General features: G+C 43.5%; 1 protein-coding gene and 1 non-coding gene across 2 annotated transcripts in view; both read right to left on the bottom strand.

Moving 5' to 3' along the window:
- Positions 1 to 5,054: 5,054 nt before the first annotated feature.
- LOC133243606 (small nucleolar RNA SNORA48) lies at positions 5,055 to 5,189 on the bottom strand. Its single transcript, XR_009735157.1, has one exon. It is a non-coding gene; the product is annotated as a small nucleolar RNA SNORA48 (small nucleolar RNA).
- Positions 5,190 to 13,078: 7,889 nt separating this feature from the next.
- LOC133243139 (putative MAGE domain-containing protein MAGEA13P) overlaps positions 13,079 to 17,426 on the bottom strand; it is an 83,905-nt gene continuing 79,557 nt past the window's right edge. The window contains exon 2 of the mRNA XM_061409669.1: positions 13,079 to 14,420. Coding sequence (XP_061265653.1) covers positions 13,373 to 14,356 — 984 coding nt within the window. The 5' untranslated portion in view covers positions 14,357 to 14,420 and the 3' untranslated portion in view covers positions 13,079 to 13,372. The remainder of the gene's footprint in view (positions 14,421 to 17,426) is intronic.

The raw sequence follows: 17,426 nt of genomic DNA, 5'->3' as shown, positions 1-17,426 counted from the left end.
TGATAGATACATAGTAGATACTTAGTAACTAGTTGGTGAATAAATGATTCTCCTGATACTAATGGTTGGATTTTCTCTTTACACCCAATGGAAAGAATATTTTTACCACTGCACAAAAGAAAATAAGAAGAAAACCCAGGGTGGGATGGGGTGGGAGGTGGGAGGTTGGAGGGAGGTTAAAGAGGGAGGGGACATATATATACCTATGGCTGATTGATGTTGATATAGGGCAGAAATCAATACAATAATATAAAGCAATTATCCTACAATTAAAAATAAATACATTTAAATTAAAAAAGAAAACCCTTTCTAAATTAGAGCCCCAAATTCAAAGTTGATAGAACAATATATTTTCCCTTAGAGATTGAAAAGTTAAATATAACAGAAGCAAATTTTCCTTTAAAAAAAATTTGAAACCTATTATATTTCATGAATTTTCAGCAGCTTCTTTGACCTCAAAACTATACGATGTAGTGGCTCATATCATTTGATTTTTTACTTATGTTCCCATATATCTTTTAACATGTATTTTTCCGTATTTCCAAGATCTACGGCCACTGGAAGCTGACGGATATAATCCCAGCTAACAACCTAAGAAGGGACTCACACTAACACTTTAATAAGGTATTCAGGACAAGTTCATTTGCCTGTTGCCTGCATTTTACTTCACTAAGCATAAGCTTTTACTTAGCACTTGAAAATGAATGTGTTTGAGTATCCATCAAAAAGTGAGTCAGCTGCAAATTTGATATTCAACTCTATGCTTGTGGAGAAGACAGGTAAACACATTAATCAATGAGTAAGCAAAGGTTAGTCATAGCGAGAATCTGAACTCTAGGATGAAATTTCTGCTCCCAGTCTACCTTGTTTTCAAAGCATACTCTTTTGTAGTTCATTAAATTCTGCAACGATTCTTCAGTGGTATAATATTCTCTAGGTTTAGTCATAGAAATTGCATCAAAATTTGCTTTGTACTGTACTCAAGACATCTTGCTGCTAGGTCTGGCTGCTGAACAAATACCTGAAAATGGAAGGATCTTGGGTTTCATGGGTTACTTAAAGACATATGGATGAGACTTTAGGGTGGGAGGGTTAGTGTGCTGGGGATGGTGAAACAAAGTACCACAAACTGGGTAAAATGGGTGTTTTGAAACCATAGATATTGGTTGTCTCTCAGTTCTGGAGGCTAGAAATCTGAAATCATGGCATCGGCAGGGTTGGTTCCTTAGAAGGGTTCTCAGGGAGTTTCTGTTCCGTGCTCCTTTCCTAGCTTCTGGTGGCGGCCAGCAATCCTTTGCACACCCTGGCTTGTAGATACCTCATTGCAATGTCTGCCTCCACCTCTATGTGGTGTTTGTCCTGTGTCTGTGTCTGCACATCATTTCCTTTTTCTGTAAGGACACCAGGCATACTGGATTCGAGCCCACAATAATAACTTGATTACATCTGCAAAGAACTTATTTTCAAATAAAGTCAGTTTCACAGATACTGAGAATTAGAACTTCGTAACACATTGTGCATGCGTGTGCATGCATGCTCAGTTGTACCCAACTTTTCACTATCCCATGGACTATTGCCCACCAGGCTCTTCTGTTCATGGGATTTCCCAGGCAAGAATATTCGAGTGGCTAGCCACTCCCTTTTCTAGGGGATCTTCCTGACCCAGGGATCAAACTCACGTCTCCTACATCTCCTGCATTGGCAGGCAAATTCTTTACCTCTAATGCCACCTGGGAAGTCCTCAACATGTGTTTTTTTTTTTTTTTTTTTTTTTGAGGGGGCACACAATTCAACCCACAACAATCTTCTTTTGCACACCCCCCAGTTCATGTACTTCTCATGTACAAAATACATTAACCCCATCCCAACATCCCCTAAAGTCTTAACCCGTTCCAGCACCAACTTTAAGTCCAAAATATCATCTAAGTATTATCAACGGAAGTCCTAAATCTTATCCTATACATCATTTAAATAAGTTATAGATGAGATTCAGAATATGGTCCATCTTGGGGCAAAATTATTCTTCATCTATATACCTGTGAAACCTGGAAAAGAAATTTGCTTCAAATGTATAATTATAGAACAGGCTTAAGATAGACATGCTAGGGACTTCTTGGTGGTCCAGTGGTTGGGACACTACACTTCCATCACAGGGGGTATGGGTTCTATTCCTGGTTGGGGAACTAGGATCATGCATGCTATAGGGCATGGCCAAATAAATAAATAAAAGTTAGACGTCCTATTCTAAAAGGGAGAAATTGGAGGGAAAAAAAGGTGTCAGTCTAAAGTAAGTTCACAATAGGGTAGATTTCACTAGGTTCCAGGGCCTAGGAATAAATCTCTGTGACTTGATGCTCTTCTCTCTTAGCCCTGGGAAGCAGCCTTACCTTCTGGAAACAGAGGCAAGTCTTCCCCCTCTGCCTGTAGTCTTTCTGGCCTTTGCATCCATGGCTCTGCCCTTAGAGTCATGCTTCCTTCAGTTTCTCCTACCTCTGTCCTTCCAATCTAGGCTAACAATGCCATGTTGGTATACTTCTCAAAAACCTGCCTTCCATGAATGTCAAGGGAATTCACATCATTTGACATGGGGTTTGCCCCAGAGCCTTCTGAGATCACCATATTCCTGTTGCTGATTTTTGCTGAGATGGTTGATTGGATCCACAAGGCACACACCTAAGCGATGTAGCCAATAGTTGTTCAGCCACACCTTTGACCTTATTTCCAGTCTATCTACATAGACTGAGAATTTTCCTAATCATTAAGTGTTGGTTGCTTTTTGCTTAATAATTTATTCCTTAATTTATATCTTTACTCTCATCTTTTAATAAAAGCAGTACAAAGAAAACAAGTTGTATCTTCCACACTTTGAAAAACTTCTCAGTGAAATATCCAAGTTTATGGTTTTTAAGTTTTACATTTCACCCAACAGCAAAACACAATTCAAACAAATTTTCTGCCACTCTATAATGTGGATTGCTTTTCCTTCAATGCTCAATAACGCATTTATTTCTTTCTAAGGCCTCACCAGAAGTGCTTTTATTTTTTTAACATATTTTTATTTATATATTCCTGGCTGTGCTAGGTCTTCATTGCTGCACATGGGCTTTCTCTAGTTGTAGTGATCGGGGACTGCTCTCTGGTGGTGGTGCACAGGCTTCTCTCTGTGATGGCTTCTCCTGTTTCGGAGTACAGGCTCTAGGCACATGGGCTCAGCAGTTGTCGTACTTGGGTCCAGCTGCTCCACGGCAAGTGGGATCTTCTTGGACCAGGGATCCAACTAGTGTCTCCTGCATTGCAAGGTGCATTCCTAACTACCGGACCACCAAGGAAGCCCCCAATAACATTAATATGCCTGTAATATTCATATTTTTACCATCCTCTCTTAACGGTAATCCAAGCTTTTTTTGATCAACACTTAAGAATTCTAGCCTCTTCCCATTATCCAATTCCAAATCTGCTTCTATACTTTAGATATTTGTTACAGTAGCAACCAAAATCTGTATTAGTTTTCTAGGACTGCAGAAACAAAGCACTACAAACTGCTGCTGCTGCTGCTAGTTGCTTCAGTCGTGTCCGACTCTGTGTGACCCCATAGACAGCAGCCCACAGGCTCCTCTGTCCCTGGGATTCTCCAGGCAAGAATACTGGAGTGGGTTGCCATTTCCTCCTCCAATGCATGCATGCATGCTAAATCGCTTCAGTCGTGTTAGACTCTGTGCGACCCCATGGACAGCAACCCACCAGGCTCCTCTGTCCATGGAATTCTCCAGGCAAGAGTACCGGAGTGGGTTGCCAAACTGGATAGCTAACAGCAACAGAAGTGTATTGTCTCATAATTCTGGAGCTCAGAAGTCTGAAATCAAGATGTCAGCACTGTTGGGTTGCTTCTGAGTGTTCTAGGGAGAATCTGTTTCATGCTCTGCTCTAGCTTCCGGTGATACTTGCAAACTTCAGTGTTCTACGGGTCATAGGCACATCACTTGAATCTCTTTTTGTCTTCACATGGCATTCTCTTCGTGTGTCTATGTCTTCACATTGTTTTTCCTCTCTTATGAGGACACCAAGCATATTGGTTTAGGGTCCACCCTAATGACTTGGTTACATCTGGAAAGACACTTACTCCAAATAAGGTCACAGTTTCTGGGGGTTAGGACGTCAACATATCCTTTGTGGTACACAAACCCCACACAGGGAGGAATCTCTCAACGTTCTGAAATTATAGAAAAAAATATGATTTTGTCTATAATTTTGGACAAAAATTATAGACAAAATTTTATGCACTTAGGAGGGAATTTTCTTGACAAAATTTCTCATTTCCCTTACTTTCATCAGATTCTGAAAAGGATCCATACCCCAAAACATTAAGAGCCACAGTGACAATGAAAACAATGTTGAAGGGAAGGACACAAAGGGTCTTGGTCACAAAAGTTCTGTAGTGTTTTTTGAAAGTGACTATGTGACTTCAGGAGAAGGCAATGGCACCCCACTCCAGTACTCTTGCCTGGAAAATCCCATGGATGGAGGAGCCTGGTTGGCTGCAGTCCATGGGGTCGCTAAGAGTCGGACACGACTGAGCGGCTTCACTTTCACTTTTCACTTTCCTGCATTGGAGAAGAAAATGGAAACCCACTCCAGTGTTCTTGCCTAGAGAATCCCAGGGATGGGGGAGCCTGGTGGGCTGCCGTCTATGGGGTCGCACAGAGTCAGACACGACTGAAGCGACTTAGCAGCAGCAGTAGCATGTGACTTCAGGATGAATATTGTGTTTCTGATTCATGACTCAACAGTCTCTCTACCACTGACTCTCTGTGAACAGCCAAGTAGGGCAAAGTGAAAGGCCAACCAGACTCTTTTAACTTCAAGGCATGACTTCAAGTGCTTTGTCCTTCTCCTATTCATGGCAAGCAATTATTCCTATTTCCTTATATATCTTCAAGAAATTATTCCAACTTCCTGACTTCATAATACAGATGTTGTAACATTTAACTATTGAAAAAATAAAAATCTTTAAAATTGCAGCATCTTCACTGAATAGAATGAAATCCTTTCTTTTCCCATGTGTCCAGGGCATGAGCCAAGCATGGGCACAAGCAAAAAGCCAAGTTGGGATAAACAAGGAGTTGTTTTGTTCCTGGTTAATATGAGACAGGCACCACCAACCAGGTGCCACTCTCCCCAGGTCAGGGATACACATGCTGTTTTATGAGCTCAGCCCAACTTCATCTTGTTTACCTTGTAAGTCACACATGCTGGGTGACAATTGTTCCACTTTCACAGAATTGGTAAGTTCCAAGAGATTTGTTAAACTAAATGCTTTGGTTTAAAAGATCATGAGACCTTATAAAAATATATAGCAACCAGACATCTAGATATATGATTCAGATAATTAGGCAGAGATTTATAAGATTCTGATTTAATACTAATTATGTCTCATGATAATTACGTTTTAGGTTCCAAGTAGCAATTACTTATAGTTTGAAATGCATATATTAAATGCAAATATCTACTCCACTAACAACAATTTTAGCCCAAAATGAGCAATTTAACTGACTTGGCCATGGTAATGGTTAAATCAGTCATTCATGTAGATAGTTAAAGTATGTGCTAATTAGATGACTAACTAGTGAATTTGTTAGTACATTTAAATTGGCATTTAAATTCAAAGTGACTTGAATACTTAGAGAAATGATCTTTCAGGAGCAGAGAGAAATTCAATACATGTAACAGCATGATATGGCATAGTTGGTGAGAATGAGTAGCTGACCCTTAGCTACCTCCCTACTTCCTGCCTCCAATCCATTCTATCCTTCAAGATTGTCTTTCCTCAAGCATAGCTCTGATCATATCAGCACACCTTTCAAAAATCATTAATGGTTTCCCATTGGTCAGCACATTATGTAGAAACTCCTCACTGTAGCATTTAAGGCCTCGACATTTATTTTATTTTATATCATCAAGATCCCCAGATATTTGGAAATTAAACAATACAATTAGTAAACCATGGATCAAAAGAAATTATTGAAGGAAACTGGAAAATATTTTGAACTGAATGAAAATGTAAATACACCATATCACAATTTTGGGGACTTAGCTAAAGAAGTACTAAGTGGGAAATTTATGTCATTAAATGCTTATATTAGAAAGGAAGAAAAGACTCAATTTGATAATATCTGCTCCTAATGTAAGAAATTATAAAAGTAAATTAAAACCAAAGCAAGAAGAATGATAATATCACTAATAATATAGATACAAGCAGAAATCAATGAAATTGAAATTAGAAAAATAATAAATAGCATCAATGGAACAAAACAAGGGAGCTGAAATATCTAAGAACTTTTTTTAAAAAGACTGTTATAAAACAATGGCTTTGAACACTGTCTTCATCAGCTTAGGCTCCTATAAGAAGATACCATAAATGGAGTGACTTATCAACAACAGAACTTTATGTCTATTAGTTCTGAAGGCTAGAAGGATGAGATCATGGTGTCAGCATGGTTGGGTTCTGATGAAAGCCCTCTTCCAGGTTGCAGACTGTTAACTTCTCAGTATCCTTATTTGAACTGTGGTGTTAGAGAAGACTCTTGAGAGTCCCTTGGGCTGCAAGGAGATCCAACCAGTCCATCCTAGAGGAAATCAGTTCTGAATATTCATTGGAAGGACGGATGCTGAAGCTGAAACTCCAATACTTTGGTAGCCTGATGCAAAGAACTGACTCACTGGAAAAGACCCTGATGCTGGGAAAGATTGAAAGCAGAAGGAGAAGGGGACAACAGAGGATGAGGTGGTTGGATGGCATCACCGATGTGATGGACATGAGTTTGAGTAGGCTCTGGGAATTGGTGATGAACAGGGAGGCCTGGCATGCTGCAGTCCATGGAGTCACAAAGAGTCAGACACGACTGAGTGACTGAACTGAACTGACTGAGCCTTACATGGAAGAAAGAGAACTAGCTAACTCTCTGGCCTCTTCTATAGGCACCCATTTATTAGGGCTCCACCTTCATGACCTAATTACCTCCCAAAGACTTCACCTCCAAACATATAAGCATTTGGAGAAGACATAAATATTCAGTCCATTGCAGACATAGTTTAAATTATATGAAACTGTGCATAGAACACAGGAGTTTGCAGAAAGGGCAAAAATGACAGGTTACTTAAAATCAGATACAGGTTATATAAAATCATACTCTTCTTACTACTGTAAGAAGAATGTCTTACAGTAGTACTTTGTTATGTTTAAAAGTGTACAATAGTGATTAAATGATTTAGATATAGAGCAAATGCATATAAAGGAAACAAGGTGATGACGTGGGAAAATTAGGAACAGTTTTAATTTTCCAAGAGGAAAATGCTAGCTAACTTATTAAATGACATTGGTAAAAAAAAAATGGTATTGGAAAAGTCACTGGTGCTTATTAATTCACTTGCACCTTTATTATTCTTTAAATTGAAGTATATTTTCACATGTATCCTTTTTTTGGAGAATGTGAAACCTACATTTTAAAAATAAAAAAATGAAAGTATTAGAAAATATCCAGTTGCAAAGAAATAAATCATATGTATATATTTTACAGCTAAAAACCCATAGAAACACATTTGGATCAAAATGATTTGGTAAAATTCAGGGGCTGATTAATTTCAGAAAGTAGGCTATGGTCCAATACAAAGAAAATGTTCACATAAGGAAAGAGGCTATGTAGTTGTACTTTACAAAAAAAAAGAACAAAAGGAAGGAACAAAGGGAAGAGAGAAAGAAAAGTAAGAACAAGCAATAAGCAACACAGTGGTTAGAATATCCTAAGGCGCACAAATGGGCTTCCCTGGTAGCTCAAATGGTAAAGAATCTGCCTGCAATGCAGGAGATCCCGATTTGATTCCTGGGTCAGGAAGATCCCTGGGAGAAAGATAGGCTACCCACTCCAGTATTCTTGGGCTTCCCAGGTGGTTCAGAAGGTAAAGAACCCACCCACAATGTGGGAGACCCAGGTTCGATCCTTGGATTGGGAAGATGCCCTGGAGGACAGCACGGCAACCCACTCCAATATTCTTAGCTGGAGAATCCCCATGGATGGAGGAACCTGGTGGGCTAGAGTCCATGGGGTTGCAAAGAGTTGGACATGACTGAGCGACTAAGCACAGCACAGCACAAGGCACACAAATAATTTTGAATCATATCAATAATCATTAATGGCTTTGTTAGGTCAGTGTGTGAATGAAACCATGAAAATAGTGAAATAGTTGAGTGCAGAAAATGAGTATGTGAAATATAGCCAACAACAGAGCATAAAACCTTCAGTAGAGAAAATTATCAAAATTATCAATTACAACACTTTTTACATGATATTTACTTGGTGAAAGATAATCATGACTGTGTGTTGATAATAGTCTATGAAAGAAAATGGTAAGTGTTCTAATGAAAATGTTGCATCAGTCATAAGAAAATAAAAAGTGCATTTTCAGGCACAAGTTGGAATTAATGCAGTAATGACTGAAGAATATCATTTAAAAATAGCATGATTTATTTATTATGAGCTCTGACAAGAGACACATAAACAACATTCATAGTAATGAATGTGATAATTATAATTCCTTCTCCTCAAATTGCCCATATACTCTCCTTTGTATAAATATTGGATCCAATCATATCATGGAGAATATGATTTAGATGTAAATGTAATTTTACTTTTTGAAATACAAGTTAATACTTTTTCTGGAGAGAAGGCTTTAAAAAGGAGATGGATTCTTATCTATGCAGCACTGTCTTTGAAAATGTGAGGGAAGTTGGATGGCTACACATAGCTTACTAATTGGATTGCATTTCTTTTTCTTTCTAGTCAAACAAGCAGTAGGCAAGCCAGAGGCTGGGTAGAATTCAGCAAGAGGTTGATCAATTTTTTTGCAAACAAACCATCTAAAGGATATGTATTTATTTTTGGCAGTCAAAATCAGATTTAAAATATTTATAGTTATAAAGGTAATTCATATATATTTCCAAAATGTTGGAAAATTTTAAAACCATGAATAAGAAAATATAGAAATCACTTATATTTCCACTAGTAGAGAAACTAAAGAGCCTCTTGCTGAGGGTTAAAGAGGAGAGTGAAAAAGCCGGTTTAAAACTGAACATTCAAAACACTAGGATAATGGCATTCGGTCCCATCACTTCATGGCAAATAGAAGGGGAAAAAGTGGAAGCAGTGACAGATTTTATTTTCTTGGGCTCCAAAATCACTGCAGACAGTGACTGAAGCCATGAAATTAAAAGACGCTTGCTCCTGGAAGGAAAGCTATGACAAAACTAGACAGGGTATTAAAAAGCTGAGACATCAACTTTGCTGACAAATGTCCACATAGTCAAAGCTATGGTCTTTCCAGTAGTCATGTGCTGATGTGAGAGTTGGACCACAAAGAAGGCTGAGCACCGAAGAACTGATGCTTTTGAATTGTGGAGTTGGAGAAGACTCTTGAGAGTCCCTTGGACTGCAAGGAGATCAAACCAGTCAATCCTAAAGGAAATCAACCCTGAATATTCATTGGAAGGACTGATGCTAATACTGAAGCTCCAATACTTTGGCCATTTGATGCAAACAGCCAGCTCATTAGAAAAGTCTCTGATGCTGGGAAAGATTGAGGGCAGGAGGAGAAGGGGATGAAGGAAGTTAAGATGGTTGGATGGCATCACTGACTCAATGGACATGAGTCTGAGGAAACTCCGGGAGATACTGAAGGACAGGGAAGCCTGCTGTGCTGCAGTCCATGGGGTTGCAAAGAGTTGGACACGACTGAGCAACTGAACAACAGTAGAGAAATACATTGCTGACATTTTGCTGTATATTCTCCTAGTCGAATGTATGTCTGTATTAACATAAATGTGCCCCATAGCCTTTCAATACTAGTTATAATGTGAATAAGACTGAAATTCGAGGACATTTGTCATGCCTTGATAATTTAGACTTTAAATTTGGATTATAGAACTTCTGCTTCTGGCCACAGTGGAATGAGAGGAATGGAACTCATACCTGATATACCTAAAAATCCAAATAAGAAAAAACTTTCAATTTATTGGACATCAGGTCATGAAGGACACTGATCTCTAAGAAATGGAAAGCAAGTGAATTAAGTCCTACAGTGCCCCAGTTTACACCTGGGTAGATAATGCAGGCCAATCCTCTGTCCTGGACAACCTGGTGGCAATGAAGACCAGCAGTCATAGCTGCAGGACACCCACCTTCTAGTGTCCCAATAGCTCAGAAAACAAGGGAGGCAGCCTGAGGCAGGGACAACATCTGGATCATTTTTCAATGCGTGCCCATGCCTAGCCCTTTAGCCAAAGAGTCTCTGAGGTGATTAGTCCCAAGGATTGCCTCTCCATTTGCCCTCTCCTTGTGACTGTGCATCGCCTTCCACTCTTCACAGGTGCCCCTGGCCTGTCTCAACTGGTAGATGTCGGTCCCCAACCCCACTCACTCACATAGCCCTAGCTTCTATGGAGGGGTCCACTCTACACAAGAGCAACACCCCAGCCTCCAGCAGGCATCAAGACAGCTTCCAGCCCAGGGACACTGGCAAGGGTGCCCTGCACCCCTAGAGGTGTCAAGAAACGTAGCTCATCCAAATGATGGAGGGTAGCAGCTGTGCTCTTTCCAACAGGACACAATGGGTGGTGGGGAAGTGAACGGGTGGTGTCTGGTACATGGCTGGTCCACTCCTCCAATTGACTTACCCACTCAGACCACACTGAGACTTCCAGCTGGTCACAAATGCCAATTCCCCAGCCTATTCTTTTTTTTTAAATTAATTAATTAATTTTAATTGGAGGCTAATTACTTTACAATATTGTAGTGGTTTTTGCCATACATTGACATGAATCAGCCATGAGTGTACATGTGTTCCCCACCCAGAACCCTCCTCCCACCTCCTTCCTGATTCCATTCCTCTGGGTCATCCCAGTGCACCAGCCCTGAGCACCCTGTCTCATGCATTGAACCTGGACTGGCGATCTATTTCACATATGATAATATGCATGTTTCAATGCTATTCTCTCAAATCATCCCAGCCTTGCCTTCTCCCACAGAGTCCAAAAGTCTGTTCTTTACATCTGTGTCTCTTTTGCTATCCCGCATATAGGGTCATCGTTACCATCTTTCTAAGTTCCATATATATGCGTTAGTATACTGTATTGGTGTTTTTCTTTCTGACTTACTTCACTCTGTATAATAGGCTCTGGTTTCATCCACCTCATGAGAACTGATTCAAATTCAGTCTTTTTAATAGCTGATTAATATTCCATTGTGTATACGTAGCACAGCTTTCTTATCCATTCATCTGCCGATGGACATCTAGGTTGCTTCCATGCCCTGGCTATTGTAAACAGTGTCCAGCCTATTCTTACAAGGCATTCAGTACCACCCACCCAGGTTCCCGGGCTCAGAGAGCCCCACCAGCCTGCCTGGGCCTCTTCTGACTTGGTTTTGTAGGTGGTCTATTTTCTGGACTCTGGCAATTGCTCTTGCCAGGATGCTCTCAACGACGCTCACTGACTGATTGTGTCCTGTCTAATCTTTATCCCTGGCTCCTGGTCATTCTAGCTCATTGCTTGCTTCTTGAAACAAAGGGGAAAGGTCCTGCTGACATTAAATCCTGCCCTGAGGAATCCCTTTACTCAGGACTTCACTGCCTAAATCCGTCTTTATATGGGTGAGAAATTAAATTGATTTTCTGCTTAACCTAATGAGAAAAGGGGAGACACAAATTACAATAATGTTGATATATTTGGGGCTGTTCCACTGGGAGCAGGGCACAGTCTTCAGAGAAGAGGACGTGATAAGCTGATTAGCAGGCCACATTCCAGAGTTGGACATAAGTGCACATGAAGGAAGACCACTGGAAGGGTGTGTAATGCAAGAAAGTGCCAGACCCCAGGACAAAGTGTCAGCACCTAGGCACAGTCAGCTTTCAAGGAGCCCTGGGGCTCAGGCACAAGGACCAGAGGTAAATTAAGGCAACACACAATCCAGAAATCCAGTTTAATTCTCATCATCACCTTCTTTAGTCCTGCTTTTAGTACCTTGGCCACAGGGCCCTTCTTTCTGTTGCCATGATGCAGTACTGGGAAGAGAAATGAACTAAGAGACAAAAGGTCTGCCTCAGGCTAGGAGGAGTGGAGAGAGCCTGGATCTCAGTGAATTCAGACCAGGAATCCAGTCCCAGCTTTTTCACTTACTGGATATGTGATACTGGGTCCATGGACAAGTGGCCAATATGAGCCTTAGGTTCTTCATTTGTGAAGTGGGTTTAACAAGCCCTGACTTGTGGGACTGTCAAGCACATGGCCTGGCATTTAATGGACCTTTAATAATAACAGTAATTCTAATATGATTTTGACCCTAAACTCTATCATTCTCCTGGGATTGTGTGTGTGTGTGTGTGTGTGCGCGCGCGCGCTCACGCTCATGAGTGCGCTCCATGGCATCTCAGAGAATATACAACACTCTAAGACATAAAACAAGTGAGCCTCAAATGTTGCTTTGTAAACAAAACTCAGTAAATTTTCCTTGATAGTAGGTATAATCTTTAATTTGGATATTAGGAGGTCTTCCCCAGCTGAATGCAACTCAAAACCCCCAGAATTTGAGTCAAGGACTAACCCTTTCCTTCCTCCCAACGGCTCTTCCATCCAAAGGACTATTTTCATCCATTTCACCCCTAGCAAAGATCTAGCCCTTGCTTAGGGTTGGCCAAATTACACTAATGATAACTTATTAATAATTAAATGTCTTTTCAGTGCCATGGGCTCTGTTTCTCCCAGTATGGAAAAAGTGCCAGCCTATGGGCACTGCTTCAAAGAAATATCAGCCTTTTCTCAGGAAATCCTTTTAGGTGATGTGTACAGAACACCGAGTTTGTACACTGTATTTAGTGGTGTGGCGACAGAGGGCAGGACATCTTCCACACCTTCTCCAGGTGGAGAGTGGGCTCTGTTTCTCCGTGATCCCAGAGGAACTGCCGGGGCAATTTTCCATTCTAGGCTTTTCTTTCACCTCTAAGACCCACCTATAAGCATAAATAAGCCAGTGAGCCAGGACTCTTATTTATTAGAATTTAACTTCTCATACATTGTTTAATTAGCCAAGCAAATCTAAGTGTATATCTTTAACTTTACAAAACAGCAGACAAAAAGAGATATAGGATTCTTAGGATAACTGCCTTTTACATGTTTTTCTTGTTTCTTGATCCCATCTATTTTACTGTTGGGCTTTTGCAGGTTTCTAAGGAAATTCCTATTCCAATGCCAGGTTTAACAGAATAGAAAAATACTTATTCTAAAATTGGACAGAGGACAATAAGTATGTGACCAATGTCATTTATGAACCTAGACGCTGGCCATGGCAGAATTAGCATCCCCAGCGGCAGCTCTCTCTTTCTCATCTCTCAAAGCTTCCTCATACCAGTATGGGAAGGAAGTGGGGTCAACCCCATTGACCTTGGAAAAAAACTTCAGGATTTTCATCTTGCTGGTTTCAGCATGGGCCCTTGGACCCCACTGGAATTCATAGCATGGAGGATCACTGTTGGGCACCTGATGGTACTCCAGATACTTTTCCTCCACCAAATCTTTGGTGATGAGCTTCTTGGGCTCCCCGTAGATGAAATCCTTCTGCCCAGCACACACCCCAATCATATTTAGCACTTTCCAGATTCTCTCCTCAGTAGCACGGTTGCCCTCCATGAAGATCACACCAAGGATATATATCAGGAAGCCGGTCTTGGGCATGCTCTGGCCGTCATTCAGCATCCCATCGTAGGTGAGACCTAGTGTCTTCTGGAGCACATAGGAGTGGCTGGTTGGGTCCACTTCCTTTGCTTCAATGCCGAAGACAATCTCCATGCATTCACAGGCTTTGCTGAAGATCACAGGGAAGTGATCCTCATGCTCTTTCATGACATTCTCCAGTATTTCTGCCTTTGTGACGGGCTCCTTTGTTACATATTTGACCCTCATCAACTGTACCAATTGAGCCAACTTCTTGTTTAGCACATCACTGAGCAAGAACATGGGAGCCTGGAAGCTGCTTGGACTCTCTTCTTGGCTGCTGCCCTCATTTGATTTGCTCAGTGGAATGGCTTCGATGGTAGTGGAGGAGAAGCAGGCCCCCTGAGAACTCTGGGGAACACTCTGTGCCCCAGCAGTAGGCACAACCTCTGGGGTGCCTTGGATCAAAGAAGAGAGCAAGGAGGCAGTGGCCTTCTTCTCCTCAGCTACAGGAACCTGTGAACCCACCAGGCCCTGAGCCTCTTTTTCAGCCTGAAGGCCTACTTGAAGCTTGTGGCTCTGACTCTTCTGACTGTGAGGCATGGTGATGCTGTTGAGGGTGGCAGGCAGAGGCGTAGGCAGGAGGTGGTGATTAGAGCTAATTGATCTGAGGAAGAGAGGAAGAGTGTGAGAAACTCAACCCTGTCAGCTCTGACCAAGGCTATCTTAACAGATCTTCCCTTAGATAGTGCTCTGGGTAGGGGTGTGGTCTCCTGTCTTCCTGACTGATCTGTGCCCTAAGAATCCCAAGAAAGCTCCTCAGGGTGCAACCAGCCGGCTTAGCCTGCAGATTCCAGGCAAGACAGCAGAGTGTGCAAGGTTGGGCACTGTGGTGTCCCCTCTGTTCTGGTGTGGCAGACATTCAGGGACATCACCTTGACTGACTCCTGGCCCTGTCTGGGCTTCTTCTGCTCAGCTTACCTGAGGACACACATTTCAGACCATGGTCCTCACCCCCAGGATGATGTGAATCCCTATAAGAGGAGCTAAGGGACACCTCAGGCTGCAGCTGCAATTACAGTCCTGCCCCCAACTCAGAGTGCTGACAGGACGGGGAAGGCCAGACTTTGTGATGTCTTCACTGTTCCAAGGTGGATGGTCCCATTAATGCCAACTGAGAGGCCTCATCTTTCTCCTGTCCAGGCAGGCCTGCACCCACCCCTCTGCTGCTCTGAGACAAAACTCTCAGAACAATAGTTCACATTCCTCAGACCAAGAGGAGGAAGTGAGGGAGGTGCCACATTTGGCCACACCTGCCCAGAGCCTCCCTGGGGTGACATAAGAGCTGGATTAACTCTGGGGAGCCAACTCTCCTGTAACAGGGGGTTCACGGGAGTCCTTATGTTGAGACTTGTAACTCCTCCCTCTGCTGACATGAGGTAACCCTCCTGAAACTAAGGTCTCACTTCCCTGAGACAGCAGAGGAGAAAGTGAAGGGGCACCACACTCAACCACACACCCTGGGTCCCTGATGGCTGAGAGCAGGGGCAGGGAGGCGTGGGCCCCATCCGTTCTTCAGTAGCGGGTCCACTCCTCCAGTAAACCCCTGGCAGAGCCTGAGACTCATCCCTCTGCTGCACTGAGCTTTGCAAAACCAGCAGATGGGGGGGGGTGCATTCTTCCCCTTCTCACCTGCAGCTGCACCCTTGAGGCCCAAGCTCTGCCTCCCAGAGACCAGACAAGGGAGCGGAGCCAGGGTAGCGGGGTGGGCAGCACAGGGCACTGAAGCAACCCTATTTGGGAGTCTACTGTGGCTGATGGCAGGAATGGGACGAGGCCGGAGATCCATCTCTCCACAGTGGAAGGGCTTCCCTCTCCTACCTTTGGAGTCCTTGTCTCCACTCCTGCTAAGGCTGGGGCTCCTCCCTCTGCTGACCGGAGGGTGAACCTCTCAGACCACGGCAGCCACCTCACAGGGACTACGGAAAAGGCCAGAGGCCAAGAATCTGCCAGACAGGCCTGTGGGGTCTCTGGGGCCGGCAGCAGGGACAGGGCAGTGTCTGCACAACTCTCTCTGCGTCGGGGTTCCTGTCGGGTAGAAACACTCCTTTCCTCGGACTAGAGAGGGTTTCTGTGGGGCGAAGACCACCATGTCTGAGCCGCCGGGGAGTGGGGAGGTGTCTGGAGGATGGAGGTGCCTCCCTGGGCCTCTGACGGTAGACAAGAGCAGGTCTCTCTGGGTCTCCTCGACCTCTCAGCCCACCTGGAGCCCACCGTTCCTTCATCCTGCAACCACCATTGCCCTGAGGTGCCAGAGACAGAAGTCAGAAGACAAAGAGGGGTGCAGCACTCCCTAGCCCTGGGAGCTAGGGCATCATGGGCCCCTGGGTCCCCATGGAGTTCCTCTCAGCCTCACAGGGCAGGATCCTCTGCATCCTTACCTCCACGTCTCCCACCCTGAGTCCCCCACCGACAATGCCACTGTGCCTCAGTTCCCTGGGGTGGAAGTTGAGACACATCCAGAACCCTTGCCTGAGGTCTCCCAGGGACGAAGGCAGGGGCAGAGCATGCCAGAGCCAGGGGCTGAGCGGGCCTGCTCTCCTCGCTCTGAATACTCACTTTGAATCCAACTAACCTCTGGCGGGGCCTGGACTTCTTCGTCTGCTGCCCCTCAGAGGCACCTTGCCGGGAAAACCCCACAGGTTTCACCTTGACCGCGGCACTCTGTGAGCGCCCTGCCTGGGTCCACCTGATGCCTCACCCTTCAGATAAGGAGCCTTCCCTCCCCAAGAAGGGAGGAAAGGGGAGCCTCCACCTGACAGACTTGTGTGGGGGTTCATCAGAGCTGATTGCAGGGTCAGGGGGCTCTGTATGGCTCCCTGTGTGTTCTGGGTTGGGGTCACCCTCATCTTCTCCTAGGCCTGCATCCCCTGCCTTCAGAAGGCCCTTCTTGCCCAAGATGCCTATTGCAGAAATTAAATGGGTAGGGTGGTGGCACCTTTTCCTGACATTCCTGCTTGGGGTCTTGGGTATGTTTCTGTGGGAACCCTCTGTTTGGGATGGGCAGATAATTCAGCCCTCCATAAGGGTACTGGCAGGGTCTGGGAGTCCTTCCTTGGTTGACCTGAGTGCTCCCTCAGATCAAAGCCCTCACCTCCATGTAAATTTATCTCTTTTGCTGGTGGAAGGCAAGAGTCTGCCACATCTGACTATCTCCCAAGGTCTCCCAAGGCTAACAGCTGGGGTAGGATGGGCCTGGGGACCAGTTTTTTTCTGTGGTGGGAGTTTTTAGTCCTCTCTTAGGATCATCACCTTGACTCCTATCACTAAGTTAGCCTTCTCCCTCTGTGGGCCAGAGTCTGTCCATATCAAATCAACTGTGGAAGACAGCCACCCAAGCCTGTCGTCCTGGAACAACTTTACTGAATTCGTTCATTATTTCTAACAGTTTTGTTGTTGTTGCTGAGGTTTTACAGTTTTCTGTGTATATGATTATATCATTTCAACTTGAAGAACTGCCTTTACTATTTCTTGTAAGGCAGGTCTAGTGGTGATGAGCTCCCTCACCTTTTTTTGGTCTGAGAAAGTCTATATTGCTTCTTCATTTCTGAAGGAGAGCTTTGCCAGGTGTAGAATACATGTGAATGTATTTCATTATTTCCCTTTTAATGTC

Source organism: Bos javanicus, chromosome X (genome assembly GCF_032452875.1).
Source record: "Bos javanicus breed banteng chromosome X, ARS-OSU_banteng_1.0, whole genome shotgun sequence".
NCBI lineage: Eukaryota > Metazoa > Chordata > Mammalia > Artiodactyla > Bovidae > Bos > Bos javanicus.
This window is presented reverse-complemented; position numbering and strand designations above follow the sequence as displayed.